At 41.8% G+C, this 16,881-nt stretch overlaps 1 protein-coding gene across 2 annotated transcripts; it reads left to right on the top strand.

Moving 5' to 3' along the window:
* The first annotated feature begins 75 nt into the window (after positions 1 to 75).
* Positions 76 to 16,661, top strand: larp4ab (La ribonucleoprotein 4Ab). Of its 2 annotated transcripts, none has more exons than XM_035524424.2 (16): positions 76 to 458; positions 5,954 to 6,095; positions 6,562 to 6,675; positions 6,788 to 6,878; positions 7,032 to 7,168; positions 7,258 to 7,361; positions 7,586 to 7,696; positions 7,841 to 7,894; positions 8,824 to 9,027; positions 9,384 to 9,487; positions 10,743 to 10,937; positions 11,350 to 11,398; positions 11,513 to 11,689; positions 11,838 to 11,953; positions 12,434 to 12,572; positions 12,897 to 16,661. In XM_035524424.2, the coding sequence occupies exons 1-16, from the start codon at positions 345 to 347 to the stop codon at positions 13,266 to 13,268; spliced, it is 2,223 nt and encodes a 740-aa protein (XP_035380317.1). In that variant the 5' UTR covers positions 76 to 344; the 3' UTR covers positions 13,269 to 16,661. The 2 variants fall into 2 exon arrangements, with proteins under 2 accessions (XP_035380317.1, XP_081573232.1); XM_081717106.1 differs by lacking the exon at positions 76 to 458 and adding an exon at positions 4,473 to 4,672.
* Positions 16,662 to 16,881: the final 220 nt, after the last annotated feature.

Below are 16,881 nucleotides of genomic sequence, written 5' to 3'. Positions count from 1 at the left end.
GTTGCACACTGTTGCCAGGGAAGGGAGCGAATATGCTGGAGGGGGTGGTCGCATTGTCTGTCGGGACGGTGGCGGAGTGCGAATTGCTGTCAGAGACGCCCGGTGTTAAGTGTTGCGGCTATTTTAAGCCTGTTTTGGGTATGAATCTTGAGATAGCACAACAAGGGAAATATTTGGCGTAACCTCATGTCAGGCTCTTTTATTCTGGTTCAGTTTTGAAAGGTAAAAAACACCAACGCAAACTAATCGGAGCAAGTGCTTGTTGCATTCGGACGGTGAGAAGCGGCGTAGGGAGAAGGTGAGATTGGGAGAGAGAGCGGCCGGAGGAGCGTCAAAGGCGGCTGATGACTTCAGAGAATAGTGGTCCACTACAGCAAACGGAGGAGGTCGAGTCGGCGTCAGTCATACGGGAAAACGAGAACAGAACATCTGAAGCCGGCAAAGACCAAGTCAGCATGGTGAGTTCGGGCCTTGTGTGTGCTGAATCTGCATTACCCACCACTATCCCTCCCCCCACCCATGCCTTGGAGAGCGACGACAGGCGACATGAGAGTAGGTAACGTTAGCTAGCTGACTAGAAGTATTCCTACCAAAAACAGAAGTGGAGCACTACGGATATATTTCTACATGTTTGATGGGTAGCTAGTTGGGGCGTATAAAGCGTGTGCGAACTTGTCTAGAAGGTGCTTTTGTAAAGAGTGACGTAATCGATAACTACCCCGCGTGTCCTGGATCGTTGCTGGATCCTCGGCAAGCTCTCGAGCCGCTGATTGGTGGTCACGTCAGCGACCGTTGAAGCGTCCAGGCTACCGTTAGCTGGATGGCCACCACAGAACGCTGCGCAAACAAACCGGCTCAGAGTAGTTAGAGGTGAACATCACGCACAAGATATAGCTAAGCAGCTAGGTTGCCTAACTTGGCTATTTAACAAAAGCCTGTAAACACCAAGTCTGAACTGTTCATTTGTAGCGCGTTTCCACTTTCTGGTTCTGGAACGAGTAATTTCTGAAATTTTTTTCTAGCTCACTCAAGATAGCTAGCCAGTAGCTAGTTTGCCGCACAATTAACTTTTTTTCTAAGAATTAGCTAAGTGTAGCTAAGTAGCTGCTAAAACTGAAGTAACGTACTTAGCTAGCTAACTATAGGGAGTTTTTCTGTCTAGTCCAGTCGGTACAGATTACACTGAATATTTTTGAGTTTAACGTCAAATTTATTTGACGTCTGTTGCTGGAGGAAGAAAACTAAAGTTCGCTGTTAGATTGCAATAATACAAGTAATAAACGAGCTGTCCAAGTAGCCGGCTAGCTGTGGAAATATACCAAACAGCTACTTGAGTTAATTATTTTTTTTCTTGATCTATTTTTCCCCCTATGACTTATTCGCTAACTAGGAGCGAGTAGCTAATGTTAACCTAATTATTTAGCTTGCTAGGTTTGTTGTCAGGATTACTATAGTGCCCGCTCGACTGGTCATTAGTAAAATTTTGTGAGGCTCCTATTAAATGCTCGAGCTTTTATTAATTTAAAATATACATTTTAGAAGTGTTCTTAAATGTAGATTTATTTTAATATTACCAGTATTATAGCTACGACTTTGAAAGATACTAGGTTACCCTTTGAACATCGTAAATTCCGTATTAAGGAGTCGAGGTGTGTTGTGGTAATGCTTTTGGAAGACATAAACTTGCTGATGATTTTGAGCTCGGTTGCTGCTTGGTATGATCTGTAAAATTACAAATTAAAAACTTGAATCATGGGAGACCTCATTCGTATTACTTGTTAAATTTCTGCACACCTCTATTGTGATCACTGCAACTGAGCACTTCACATTTATTTGACAATTACTAAGGATTATAACCAAAACAAAATTAGAATGACATGTTTATTTACAGACCTATTTGACAGGCTCATAATTTGGGCCACAGTTGTCCTGAGTACCACATAGCTTGGCTTAATAACTGACTATTGTTTCACATTGTGACATGGACTATATCATTACTGACTCAAAGTTCTCATCTGCAACTCTGCCTTCATTGCACAAGTCCTGTAAAGTGTTAAAAAGAAGCAAAAGAAAATGGTATTTTGGCAATTAAACATTTAGGATCATTAGAGCCATTGCTCTTCCTGTCTGACCATCACTACTAATGAAGGAAGATTTTGCATTAGAGCATCTAAGAGTTCACCATGGTTTCTCCAAAATAAATACATGAATAATTCAGTAACAGTTTTTCCAAGTACTGTCATCTGTGTTGTACAATATTTTACTTTATATAGAGTGATGGCTAAATGTGAAACATAATACTGATGTGGCAAACCTTTCCTTCCTTGCCTTAGTATATGCCTTAATATAAAGCGTAATTATATAAGTGTAAAATGTATACATCAACTGCAGTTTAGCTACATCTTATATAACGTCACATCATAATCTTTCCTTTGTGCTGGTCCAATGAAACTCCAATAGTAAAGAATTGTGGGAAATGGAAAAAGGTGCTTTGTGAGGTTCGACAGTGCTGTTTTCCTTAAGAAAACCTTGGTGAAATACTCCCCCTTTCTAGTAAAGACTTGGGAATGCACTTCAACATGGCAAAGGTTTGTGGGAAAACAAAGACGGGTGTACTGAAGTTGAGGTTGTAGGGCTGAAGATGATACAGGGCCACAGTCAGCTAAACATACAGTAGAATTCTAGGGACCTCATACTCTGCACAGCTTCATGTTTTCATTACTCTTACACCCAGTTCAACTCATAAGCTAATTATCAAGCCAGGAGTTGACTCAAGATATGTTGGTGTGGGGGAGGGGAGATACAAACTGCATTGTATAGGATTTACAGGTTGGACTGAGAACCACTGATCTAATCACTAAGCTGTTTGTGAGATAAAGATGGTTGAATTGTTTGAGCATGGTAAATGCCTTGGCATGATGTAGCCCTTCAAGGAGTCTGACATCCCTGGCTCATCAACAATACCTAAACAATATTAAATGTTTATTTCCTATCAATAGGTTGAGAGAACCAAACCATTTAATGTATCAGCTTCCATCACACTTTCACTGCCATCTATCCTTCATTTTAGTGTTTTATTTCAGGAGTCAATTATTTTCCACAAAGCATGGTTAAGAGTTTGTTTTTAATTTATTGAAAAGAAAAAACACTCATTTATGTGGTATTGGTAGTTTATTGTATTTAAAACTTGGCCTAACAGGCTTTTACAAAAAATTGTTAAAGCTGTGGGCATTGACTGCAAATATCCAAATAGACTAAATATCTCCAGAATTTTAGAAAATTTTAGAAAATATCCTCAGAATTTTGACCTCATTTGTAAACCATGGCAGCAATTTGAATTGCCTAATGTAAGACATTTTTGTACACTGCCTTGTTTGATTACATCTAAATATGGTAGATACCAAACCATAGAATCAAAACAAAGGGGCATTTATGGCACATTACAGATATAAAAAGTGTGAAACTCTCATTTTACCATTAAGACAACCATCCTAATTTTAAATGTTCCTCCAAGAACATTCAAAGTGTCTTAAAATGTTTTTGAGAGATGAATAATTATTCCAATCACCTCTCCTGAGGTTGATAAAACAGAGCTGGACTTGTAATCAGAAGGTTGCCAGTTCATGGCCCACCATGGCAGTTACCACCGTTAGGCCCCTGAGCAAGGTCCTTAACCCTCAATTGCTCAAACTGTATTCAGCCATAATTGTAAGTCACACCGGCATCTGCTAAAATGTATTAGAATAAACTTTTGATATATTAAATTATTGTCGAAATGCACACTACGACTTTGGGAAGACTTTTGTTGTTGGTCGTAACTGATGAATACCATTTGCTTCACAATTGTGCACACATTTTTTCAGACGTTCCCGTTCGTTAGGCCAACATCAACCATAAATACCGAAATTCAGTCATGAACGTGCCCCATTCAACCACCTCATATTGCATTAGAGGGTCGTCTTGTCAACATTCAGTGTACAACGGGTATCAGCAGTTTCTCCTTCTCGAATACTACAGTAGACTAGACCGATGCTCTTAACCACACATTTTCGGGCCACTTGGTTTGGAATTCGTTACGAACTCCCGTGTTATAACCAAATTGTACTCAATATATCATAGGAATCACCCGCTTTCACACATTTTGTTTAAAAAGCGAAACGACGAAAGAGGTTTTTTAAATGGCACGCAGTTCCAATGCAGCATTTAAAACGACAAAGTTCGCTAGCGCAAGCTGCATATTCATCTCACCATGTGCTTAGTGATGAATCATGGGGTCATACACAGTTAGTTCCGGTTAACTTGTAGCTTAATGGACGTGGACGAGCGCCAACGAAAACGCGAGTTTCTATGACGTATGTATGGCTTAGACGAATCTTTCAATGGGAGGCTGGGAATGTTTAAAGCGTTTTTGCATGTAATTATAAAGATGGCCAATCAGGTGCGACTAACGGCGTTCGCCGCTGTTCCATCCCTTGTCATGCCGACGCGAGTGCTGCTGGAGTCATAGCTTTCTCGAGTCAGCAAAGCTTACAGCTGGGCTACGTTTTCGATAGGCAAAACCAGAGTGAATCTGGAGAACTACTCTTGTAAGAGATTCGTCTTGTCTTAGAGTTATTTGTGAGTGAAACCGAGAGCGATACGGAGAAAAGGGATCATGCTGCTGTTTGTGGAGGTGAGTTTACTGGGTTATTAGGTAGCCAGCTAGCTTTGCTGGCTAAAAGTGACACGGCGTGGCTTTAAGTTTGGACGATGGCACTTGAGTTAAGCAGCGCGAAGGCCTGCTTACGTTCTGATTCCCATCCGCATGTAGTTGGGGTGGTCTTTTGCTTGTTTGTGAATATGTAGGGTTTTTTTTGCATGTGAATTAGAAGTGTTATTTATACTCAAATGTTTTAAACTAGCTATCAAGCTTTTTTGGAAGTGCAAAACGAGAAGGCCACGTGAGAATGGGGCGCTAAGTAGCTGCTAGCCGGCATGTTTTCGCGTAGTTTATTTGGGTTGTCGAAAAAACTAGCTAGAGGTGCTTTCTACTGGCTGGATATGAGCATTATTGTGTTTAAGTCAAACGCACTACCGGTACTAAAATTAATACGAACATAAATTGTAGCTCATTGAACCACTGTGGCTTAGAAATGGCATTAACTCGTTTAAGGTTCTGGTCATGTCAGCCATTTAACGTTTTAGATGCGGTTAATGTAGATAATTGGTACTCTGTCGCGCTTCCTTGTGAAAACTTCTGTAGGTTAATCCGATTAAACGTGTAAAATAGCTGTTCTGTATGCATGTAAAGTAAGACCGGCCCATAACCCGGCCTTGTGAATGAAAATGTTGGAATAGTGCAAGATTGTGACCAACGGTGAAATCTGAAAGCAGTTTATTAGATAAGTATAATCAGTTTACTCAATTTACCGTCTGGCGACTTAACCCAAAGGACGCGCTGGCGTCCTTTGTCAAGGTTATAGACTGATCCGTCAGGCGTTTGTGACCTTTTTCATAAGTTGGAACGTAAGATGTTTGAAGTCTCTACCGCAGTTTCGCAGACTCGTGGTATGGCGTCTGACGCTCTTTTAAATACACGATAACCACTGACCTCGGACATTCGCACCTGTTGAATGCTTGCATTTCTATTTCGCTCTTTTACATTGCATTTGCACTTTTTGATGGTTCTGGAACCCAGGCGTTTGAATCTTCATAATCTAGCAAGATTTTGTAAAGTTAGCAGCTTGCACATTTGCTGCCCATCTAATGAACTTGAATTAGTGTCCTTGTATCGCAAGAACTGCGACTTTACTAAAATAAGTGTTTTCCCCCAAATGGCGGCTGCGGAGGGGGGGCTATTGTCCTTGCTAGGTGGTGCCCTGAAAAATGATGCTTGTATAGTCAAGTTGATGACTAGCTTTCTAGAAGTCACCCTCATAATCCTACAATTCTTTTTTCCCCCCTCTTGTTTAAGGTGACCACAAAGGGGGCCGGCCTGAATCCCAATGCAAAAGTCTGGCAGGATGTTTCTGCTCCTCCCACCCATAACCCTGAGGAGATCACAGGGACCTCTCATTGGCCACAGGCAGACCACACCGCCTCTGAGCACCCAGAAGGTAAGGTAGTTTATTGGCAAAGGTGTCAATGATATTGTTACTGCAATTTAGTAAATATGTAGTTTGGACACCATGCTTTTAAAAGTGGTAAGCAAGTCTTGCAGGCATTCAAATTCAGAAAAAACAAATGCCTACTCACTTCCCATAGTATGCTGTAGGTCTGGACAGTTCATTTTCGGAATGATTGTCTTAGAATACTGAGTCCAAGCAGAAATATCCCTATGGAGGAGGGACAAACAAACTATGCTGTCCTTAAAAAGACAAGCTGACAGGAGCATAGAAGTGAGTAGAAACATACTTTTTCTGCACTAGGATCAGGCTTGGGGGTGGGGGGGATTAGACTTTTTGTCAGAAGAAAACTTCTCTATGCACTATACCATTTTACTGTGGAGGTTCTAATGTATTGATCAGAAACTGAGTAATATTGTGCATCTCTATCAGCCGCTTATACTTTTTGTGTTTTTAGGATGCAAGGAATACAATATTGGCTATGGCAACTCTGAAACCATCTCGCCTGTAGAGGGTACTCTGCTGAATGGTATAGATCCAACAGAAGTGACCTACCCCTTGTATGAACCAGGTTGGTCTTTATCTCTCTCACTTGCACAATCTACATGGGCATGCACACTCAAAATGAATGCATTCAGAGTCGAGCCTTAATGTTGCTGAAGTGCGTGTCTGCTTGTGAACAGTGGAGGGAGAGGCGGCTGAAGAGCAGCAACCCCTGTCTGAGGAGAGTCTGAAGGAGTCCCTGAAGAAGCAGCTGGAGTTCTGCTTCTCCAGGTACCCAGCACCCTCTTGCCTTTCACAGTCAACTTGCACACACCTCGCCAGATTTCACAGCATACTCTGTTAACTGTTTTCTGCAAACTCATGCTTCATGTATGCTAAATAAAATGGTTAAACTTAACATGCTTCATGTTTGTGTGTTTTTAGGGAGAACCTCTCTAAAGACCTGTACCTGATGTCTCAGATGGATAGCGATCAGTTTGTGCCCATATGGACCATTGCTAGCATGGAGGGCATTAAACTCCTCACTACTGATATGGATTTGATACTGGAGGTGCTGAGAGGTAACATGCACATGTGGAGCTTTGTCACTTTGATTTGTCTCATGAAGAATCTCGTCCTTACATGCTTCCTTTTGCTTCCTGATGGACAGCGTCTCCCATGGTGCAAGTTGATGAGAAGGGTGAGAAGGTTCGGCCCAATCACAAGCGTTGTATCATCATTCTTCGAGAAGTACCTGAGACCACACCTGTGGAGGTTGGAATAAGTCTGCTTAACCAGTGTGATGCTTCCTGTCATGCTGGACTTGTTCCTCTGCTGGGTGGCTTCACTCTGAGACATGATTTTCCTACACCCTTCTTTCCTTTTTCCTTTGGTTGTCTCTTCTCTATCTGAGGAGTCTTTTTAGGCTTCAGCCAGAAGGGAGCTAAGCTCTCAAAGGCATATGCTTATATGTGCATTTCTTTCTGTGTCCCCATCAGGAGGTGGAGGCACTGTTTAAAAGTGACAAGTGTCCACAAGTCATCAGCGTTGAATTTGCTCACAATAACAACTGGTACATCACTTTCCAGTCTGATACTGATGCTCAACAGGTATGGTACAAATTTTTTACAGCACATGCATGTGTTCATTGCACGCGTGCGCGCACACGCGCACGAGTCTTGCAGGCCGCAACCGCTTGCCATACTACAAGGGTGGTCTGATTCATAAAGCTGTTACTCTGATGCTCTTAACAGGCCTACAAATACTTGCGTGAGGAAGTGAAAACCTTTCAGGAAAAGCCAATCATGGTGAGTTTCTGTTGTGTGCATTTCAGTTATTTGCTCATGTGGTTTGCCTTTCCACATGTGATTAGCATTACATGCACACAACTAACCAACAAGTCATGTTGGGTTAATGATGGAACATTTTTATATGTACACTGTTTAGGGTTTGATTTTGATCTGTGAGCATATGTATGAAAGTATAAATATAAGTGTATATGAAACTTGCCATGCTAATTTTGGTACAATTTAACACTAAATTTTCGATAAATATGTGCTGGCCCCCGACTTCTCTTTTCTGAATTGCTATGATATAGTAATTTGTTACTATGACTGCAATACCATTTTGGCAAAAATGGAATTTTAGTAAATGAAATATTTAATTCTTGTTAAATTTCAACACTTGGGTAAAATGTTCCCATAACCACTAAATTGGTGTCGGTATCGTACAAGAATTTTTCTGCTATTATGTAATCAACAGGAAAGTCCCTACAGAGCAGTGTTTTTACTTTTCCGCAGTGCGTGTTTACCTTGGCAGTTAATCATGGCTGCGCTTTTGCTATTTTTGCAAATTAACAGTTGCTTAATTAGCCACCAACACGATTGCATATATATACTCTTATGAATGTTCATCTTCCCCCGGTGATGATCAGTATCGCGCTTGGAGGGATCCAGAACCACTGTTGCTACAGAGATCTGACTTCAATGTCTCCCTCTCCCCCTTTACCAGTGTCCTCACCCTGCTTCTCTACCTTTTCATCTGTCTTCTCCTCTTCCACTGTACCTCATCTTTGTCAGCATGGTGGCTTCTGCCCTAATGACCGTGAGATTATGAGATCTGAGGGGATTAGGACACTGGTAGTCATAGGCTTTTCATATTGCAAACAAATGTGTTTTCAGGTCACATTTCCTTCTTGTTTAACTTCCTGGTATTAAATCCCTTTTTGTGTCTCTAGGCTCGTATCAAGGCCATAAACACCTTCTTTGCTAAGACTGGCTACGGCGCTCCCGATTCTGCGCTGTATGCAGGTAGCCCTCAGTCTCAGTACTCCTCTCCAGTCTACCTGCAGCAACTGTACCAGCCACCCCAGTACCCCCTTTACAGCTTGCTCCCACACACCTGGAGCCCCTCCCCTACGCCCTACTTTGAGACACCGCTGGTGAGTACGTTCATTGTTTGGTTTGCCTGGTTTTTATTTTGAATGTATAAACATGAGTCATATGTGGTGGTTTCTAGCTATTCTGAGACCCAATGATTTAAAGACTAAAGCGCTTTAGAGGGAACTGTAGAGGGGAGTGAGTACTTCTGGGGGTCTACCACTCTCTGTCCTTTCCTTCTTTCTCGTCTCCCTCCTTGCTATGACTCCTAAAAGTTCTTTCTCCTTCCTCTCTCCCAGTGAGCGGTAAGATTATGAGATCTGAGGGTCTCTACAATTCAGAGTAAAGTGGTTTTGATTCCTTCCCCTGTATATGACCTGTGTGGCTCTGTCCGTGCGTGTGTGGGGCTCTCCTGCAGGCGCCGTTTCCCAACAGCACGTTTGTTAATGGCTTCAGCACGGCAGGAAGTTACAAGACTGGCTCGTCTCCCGTTGGCCTCGCGCGTCACTTCCCCCGCAACCGGTAGGAGCACTCACGAGCTAATCAGGCTGACCGCTGACTTCTTGGTGCCGTCCAGCGGTCAGCTCTGGTGCTGTGATGAATCTTGTGGTTGAATCTCTGTTAAAATGGGAGACACTTGTATCCTGAGTGACTTATGCAATGTGCATATAGACATATGCTCTGCATTGTAATGAACATTTACTACCGTTATCAAGTTTGGTAGAGATCAGCCTGAAAAGATGAATGTTAAGATCATAGCAGGAGTTCAGGGGTGGGGAAACCAATCTCCCTTCAGGTGCTGTATATAAATGGGCTTGTTGTGGTTGATAACTGTCAATTTCCAAGCGAATGTCATTTATAACATGTGCTTTAAGGACAACTTCCCAAGTTCAAGGAACTACAAGGCAGCTCGGGTTATTACTAAGGTGCAGTAGATCGTTTAGTGCAGTTTTAATTTCCTTATCTAACATTTCAGCTGGTTGGCACTGATTCAGTGAGTCCGTTCTCGCTCAGATTTTATTAGGAATTTTGTTACTCACCCCTCTCTTTTTGCTCTCCAGCCTTCCACTTTATTCGAGAAAGAATGTTATCAATGCCTTCAGGTAGACTTTTTATTTTATATCCCAACGAGACCATATCATCCCTTCATCTCTCACTCACTGGCTTTTGCTTTTCATATGTGGTTATGCTGTGCTTTCGAGCACAAAACTGGCCACATCTATCTAGTTAACCTGAAGAAAGGCAAGAGCTTTTTGAAAATTACAATTAGTAGTCCTGGCACCAAAAATGGACTAATACTGAACTGCTTGGAGGATGGCTTTCAATTGGAACTGGCCTACAAGCAATCCAAGTTAGAATGCTTTGAGAACTATATCTGCAGGGGGGGGAACTGTACCAAGTGATTAAAATATGGCTTAAACATTGCTTGCTCATGCAGTCAGCATTAAGGCACCTGAGTTTTGTTCTTGTCTCCTTCTTACCATAACATCTGACATGAAGCATGTGGTCAAGAAATTGTCATCCTGGGGATACCTGATAGCAGCTCTGCCATTCATAGCTGTTCCATTACCAGCTGTAATGTATACATTCCTGCCTCCACTAGTCATAATGCTCACAGTAATATAGCAATGTCCTACTGACTAAGTGTGGCAGGGATGTGAATAGCTGGCGGTAGTCACATTGATTTAGAATGCTTGATTGCTCCCTTCACTTTTTCTTTTAAGTAGAGCACATCATGTGCTTGTTCTAATGACATTTACTGTCTGTGTGTTTGTAGAAACCATGTAAAACCCCCATCTCGTGGAGATGGAGCTCAAGTGGTTCAAGAGGGTCTTTCAGGCACCGATAGTCCCCAGGGCCACCGGACGCCTTCCTCAGCGCTGAGCTATGATGTGCCCTCCCTCAACCTTGGCGACACCCCTCTTTCTCCCAGCGAGAACTCTGAGCCTGCTGGTAGCAATGGCCGTGCCAGGTCTGTCCTCGTGCTGCCAAACACCATGTTTTTTACTCAGCAGTGTGCATGCGTGATTCTTTTTACAAAGCCCACTTTTTTTTTCTGTGAGCTTCTTATGGTTCGGTCGTCAATTGTACTGTGAAAGTTTCATTCTGGTGTGCATTAAAATGTCTCCTGGAATTATTTGAAAACTGACGGGTTTTATAGAATTCCGGAACTTTCTTGTTTTGACTGACACATTGTCGTTTCTCTCAACACTGTCAGTCATGCCCTCTTCTCCTGCTCTACTCATCTCTCCTTGAAGACACTCACTTATTTGCATACAAGATTTACATCTGAGCGTTTGACATGAAGAGCAGTTATGAAAATGTTTTTGCTACCTAGAAGCTGTGCTATTGTTTGTGTGTTGACATGTCATCATGTGTTTTAGGAGAGGAAGCTACCGAGGCATGAGGCGCAGAAGGGAAGATGAACGAATGGTAAATCTTCGTTTATGGGTGGTAACTACTGGCACACCCCCCAAAAACATGGTCTTTTAAAAAAGTAAATAAATAAATAATTGTCATTTATTTATCCACCACTTCCCTTTACAGAGGCCCCTCCTCACTGAGGTCAAAACCCCACCTCCCAAGTTTGATCTTGCAGCCTCCAATTTCCCACCACTTCCAGGGGGAGTGGCTGGCAGCTTGCCAGGAGGAATGATCACACCAACTGAAACGGTTCTGGAAAATTGTATGGCTGATGTTGTGAAAGGCATTAACAGGGACAAGGTAAAACTGCTTTTTTGTGTGTGTGTTTTATTGCCATAAATTGCCAAGTTAAATTGCATGCAACTTGAAAACAAATGTGCCTGGGATTACTAGACAATTTTATGTGAGAAAAAAATGGAGTGCTTTTTTTTTTTTGGGTGTCTTTCAGTTTGAAGCCAATAAACAAGACATGAATAAGGATTCACAAGCTCCACGGGTGGATGTGCTTTTTGTCCCAAGCACACCAAAACCCACAGTTACACCGCAGGACACACCTGGCTCTAGGTATGCATGCAGGCACACCCATCCCCCAAGAAGTGAAACAGTGAATGGTCCAGAAATGTCCATGTTTGGTTAGGGGGCACTTGACACAATTTTTGGAAGTACATGCTTTTAATTTTTCATTTGGTTTTAATCTTTGGATTTGACAAAAAAAAATGCATCAGCAATGAGTGTTTGTTTGCATATTTGACCAGTGCTCCCTTTTGGTGTAGTTCCATGGGACTGTGCAAATTCTCTCAACCTGCGTGTTTGTACAAGTTCTGAATGTTTGACCAGATTTCATAGAGAACAATGCTCAGTTTCTGAACACTGTTTTAATAGTGTGTCCTTTGGCTATTAATTTATACATGGCTATGTCTGTATTCATTCATGTATTGCACTTTTGTTGGCTGTTCTATAATGCAATTTGGCAAAGGTCAGTGGATGGACTAACCATAAATGTGCATTGTGGAGAATCAGAACTTGTGTATTATCTCTATTTAGTATTGCATATCAAGCGAAAATACCCGTCAGCGAAATTCAGACCTCAAAAGATGCTGTCCTGAATTCTGCTCCTGTCACCAAAGAGCCAGCTTCACCTGCATCTGCATCCTCTCCATCTGCTTCCAGCACACCTCTACAGGCAAGTTTAATTTGTGGTTAGAATGGACAGCCCATTTAATTTATTTTTTGATAGATAGATAGATAGATAGATAGATAGATAGAGAGAGAGAGAGAGAGACCGAGAGAGACGAAGGCTTCATTGTAGGGCGTGGAGGGAGACCAGGTAGTGGGAAGATGGTTTTGGGAGGAGTTCTTCTTTTCTCTTTCTCTCATCAGTCACTCCCACTATATTGTCCCAGTGAGCAGTAAGATTGCCCCTCAGAGCTCAGTCAGCTCGCTTATGTCAAGGGCAAGATGTGATGAAGCATTGGGACAAGTGTTAGTCCATGTCTTCTGTCTTCAGGAACCGAGGAAGCTGAGTTATGCCGAGGTGTGTCAGAAGCCACCCAAAGACCCACTACCCACACCACTACCACCTTCAAGCCCTGGCCCTTCCCCTACCACCAGCCAACCACTCAGAGAGCTTCGTGTCAACAAAGCCGAAGGCCCAGAGCTGAGCAGCCCTAGCGAGAAGGTTGAAAAAGCAGGTGAAGGCGGCAGGCCTTCCCGTGAACAGGCTGGCCACCAGCGTGGCAATGTGAACAGGGGGGCGAACTTTAAGCTTAGAGAGCAGCAGAGGCGGCCCCCTCCTCCATGTCGACGCTCCCCCCCCCCGACAGGATATGGTAGACGCAGTGGGAAAGAGCAAAACATCCCCCCCCGATCGCCAAAGTAGCATTGCATAGGATGCCTTTATTACGTGTACACTTGGACGAAATCTTTATATATATAAAAATGTTTATATATATAAAAATGTGTACAGAGTATATAATTAAATATATATCTACTTAATGAAACTGCGCAAATAGTTGCACTACGTTGTTGATGGACACAGTTCTGGCCAGTAAAGCATGATCTGTCTGCAAAAAAAATGGTGGGTTGGAAGAGACACACAATGAAGAGGACTCAGTAATGATAAATTGCCATGACTACAGCAGTAGATTGCCTGTGTGATTTGAGCAAATTTTTTGGGTGTTCCTGAGCACCACTGTACAATGCTGTATGGTTCCTGTTCATATTTCTAAACTATATGAGAAATATGGACAAGTCAACACAGCATCTCCATATGCAACAGGAAGAGACTGGATGATCTGACAAAGCTGCTCCTCCCTAGTCCAGACGCATGCAGGTGTGTGCGTGTCAGAACTACGTTATTTTGTGTAATAGAAAAGCAACAGATGAAATGGACAGAATTGAAGAATGATTTAACTCAGGGAGAAGCTGAACTGGAAGACTTTGTCAGGCTTCAGGGAAGAAGTATGAATCACCTGAATGAAGGAGGAGAGCACTTGTAATGTGGTATGTTTTCCACTTTGTGTTGTCTGCTTTATGTGCCATTGAGTGTTTTCAGAGACTGGACTCGACCATGTAAGGGGTCAGGATGTAGCTCTCACTTACACTGTCATGCTGGAAAGAGATTTAATGAAATGATGACCGTTTGGTTTTTTTTCCAGTTTTGAGGAAGTGATGGAATGTCTTCCCTGTCTGATCAGGTGGTGTTGGGTTTGAGCGATACATATTTCATCCTCTGCTGTAATATAGTTATGATTACAGAGCTGGGTGTGACTTTAATACCTGCTCTCATATCATTATACATGTCCAGTCTAACTGATTGAGCCAGTACATGTGTTTTTGAATGGGTATAAAATGTGTATAAATACAGTGTGTCTGTACATTTTTGGCTAAATAACTGCCTGTGTGTGTGTGTGTGTGTGTGTGTGTGTGTGTGTGTGTGTGTGTGTGTGTGTGTGTGTGTGTGTGTGTGTGTGTGTGTGTGTGTGTGTGTGTGTGTGTGTGTGTGTGTGTGTGTGTGTGTGTGTGTGTGTGTGTGTGTGTGTGTGTGTGTGTGTACACGTACGTACGTGTACCAGTGTAACATAACTATGTGATGTACCCTACTGTTGGCCAGTCTCATGGTTTAGATGATGGATAAGGAGCTCAGGATTTGAAGGAATGATTCAGCAAGAAATTGGACATCTTTCTCCTACATTGGTCAGTCAAGCAGGACATCTTTGTGTCTAACATTTTTGCTCCTTTAGTTTTGGACTGGAGCTATGAAGCTAATGTACCTGACAAGTGATGGGAGTCTTATCTGACCAGAACACACTTTGGATGAATATATGCCCAAATCGTAATGTTTTGTCTCAAGCTGCATCCAGTTTAAGTGATGTATACAAATGGTGGGCTAACCTGGTTTGCAAATATTTGGGTATAGTACACTTGAGTATATTGTAGAGGGCTGCCTTTGTCTTTGCTGGATGAAAAGTCATCAGTAAACACCCAAAGAGTCTTGACATCTGTCCAACAGCTTATTTTTTTTTTTTTTTTTTTTTTTTTTTTTTTTTTAAGTCAATGGCTAATAGTCAGAAGCCATGGTTTGCCTGCTTCAGCATCGTTAGGAAATCTGTGATAATATACAAGCCCACACACACATTTTCCAGTTCTGTTGCATTCTGAAATGAAAGTTTATTACAGATTTGTTATGATGCAAAAAGAGAGTAGAAACTTCAAGCTGTTTTGCAGCCCACAAGCCCGACCTAACACTGTGCCAACAAATTGGCCATTTGGGGTATGTGTGTATAATATATAAATGAAAGTTACAGTATAGAGTAAACGGCCCCTAGGTACAAGCCTACCAAAATTTGAAGGTGGATTTGTTCTGGAACCTGTGAATGGATACTGTAGTTTCACTTTGAACTTGAGTTTGTTAATATGGGCTGTAAATACTTTTTGCAAAATTGCATTAAAAATGAGATCTTGATGTTTTAAGCAAGTGTACCAAGATTTGGGTGTGTTTACAGAACGTTGCTGCTGAGGGAGGCATCATGTAATCCTCATGGTTCTTCTTTCAGTACAAACCTAAGGAAGCCAACATTGGACACCAGACGTGTTGGCTAATTGACTGACTGTATTGGTGGTTAAAAAAAAAAAAAAAAAAATTCTCACCGAATCCTTACTTTACTTTGAGGGCATCATTGGTGGTTGTGTTCAAGTATGAATGCCCATGTCTAGTCATTTTGTCTGTAGCTTCCTGTGAAATGCAATTTTTATCATAGCCTAATGAATTCAAATGTTACTCATTAATTTCTTAGTTACTAAAGTGTATTTGTGTTCATATGTTTCAACAGTATAGAGTGTTTCTCATCTCTTGCCTTTCAGACATGTATGTATTTTTTGGTGTGTGTGTGTGTGTGTGAGATTTATACACAAATCCAGACCAAAGTTGAATAAGTAGAGACAATCTCAGGAAGTGCTGTTTAAACACAGTAACTCCCCTCCCCCAATCTCACACTCCACCCTTAGGCAGTGCTGTTGTCAAGTTATTAATGTTTGTTTGATAGGTTGACAAATGGAGTGAATCATGAAGTGTGCATCTGTGTGGTTTTGAATGATGTTAAAAATCAACTTTATGTAACCTTCTGAAGGTGGTTTAAATGTGTCCTAACAACTATTTTTCTCCATTTGTAAGAAATCTGAGATTTTGACTTAATTGAAAAGATCTCTGCTTTTTTTGTGTGTATATTTATTAATTTTTTTTCTTTACTGTTGGTAGTTTTCTTTAAATAGTTGCATTAGGTCCTTTTGCCCGAGAGAGTGTGAGGGGGAGAAAAGGGTTTGGTATCATTTACGTTGATGGGGGTTCCATCCTCCTATTAGGGTAAGGGGTGGTTTAATAGCTCCTGTCACAGTCTATGTAGAGAATATGCCACTAAATAATAATAATAATAGTGAGGTTTTTTTAATTATTTTGATCCTCAAGCAGCTTGTAGTATTGTAAAATTAAATGCACTAATTTGTTTAAACTTATGTCCTGTGCTGTACGCTTTTTAGAAATTACCTAGTTTCCAATAACAAGACTCCTAGGAACATGTGGGGTTTTTTTTTTTTTTTTTTCTCCCCCCCCCCCCCCCCCCCCATTCCTTAGGTTTTAGAGTATGAAGGATCAGTGACTAGCGAGTATGTTTGTTTCGATCAGCATTGTAGATGTCTAATGCTCAGCATTGTAGAAGCCTGTAAAAGGCATTTGGGAGGGTGTGAAATAAATATTAAATTATCTGCGTTTTCTGTATTTGTGTTTGCAGCCTTGAAATCCGTTCCAATTGACATGCTGTAGGAGCTGACAGTTGTTTTCTGTGCTGCCAGAATCCGGAACTGACAGTATATTACGTGAATGCTGACGTGGTGGATGCTACCGTTATGTAAAATTAGGGGAGGACCGGGATATCTCATTTACTTACTGCTCAGCTGTCTTTTGAGCTGTGCTTGCAGTTTGGCTTTGCGTTATTGTG

The sequence above is a fragment of the Electrophorus electricus genome, chromosome 7 (genome assembly GCF_041902795.1).
Source record: "Electrophorus electricus isolate QZ-2024a chromosome 7, ASM4190279v1, whole genome shotgun sequence".
Lineage (NCBI taxonomy): Eukaryota > Metazoa > Chordata > Actinopteri > Gymnotiformes > Gymnotidae > Electrophorus > Electrophorus electricus.
The sequence above is the reverse complement of the archived record's forward strand: the minus strand, read 5'-3'. Positions and strand labels throughout refer to the sequence as shown.

Bases quoted from the DNA above. Each gene is read 5' to 3' on its own strand.
- larp4ab (XM_035524424.2), top strand. From the start codon at position 345: ATGACTTCAGAGAATAGTGGTCCACTACAGCAAACGGAGGAGGTCGAG. The intron at 6,676-6,787 runs GTTGGTCTTTAT...GCTTGTGAACAG, and splicing joins CTACCCCTTGTATGAACCAG to TGGAGGGAGAGGCGGCTGAA. The intron at 7,895-8,823 runs GTGAGTTTCTGT...TTGTGTCTCTAG, and splicing joins TTCAGGAAAAGCCAATCATG to GCTCGTATCAAGGCCATAAA.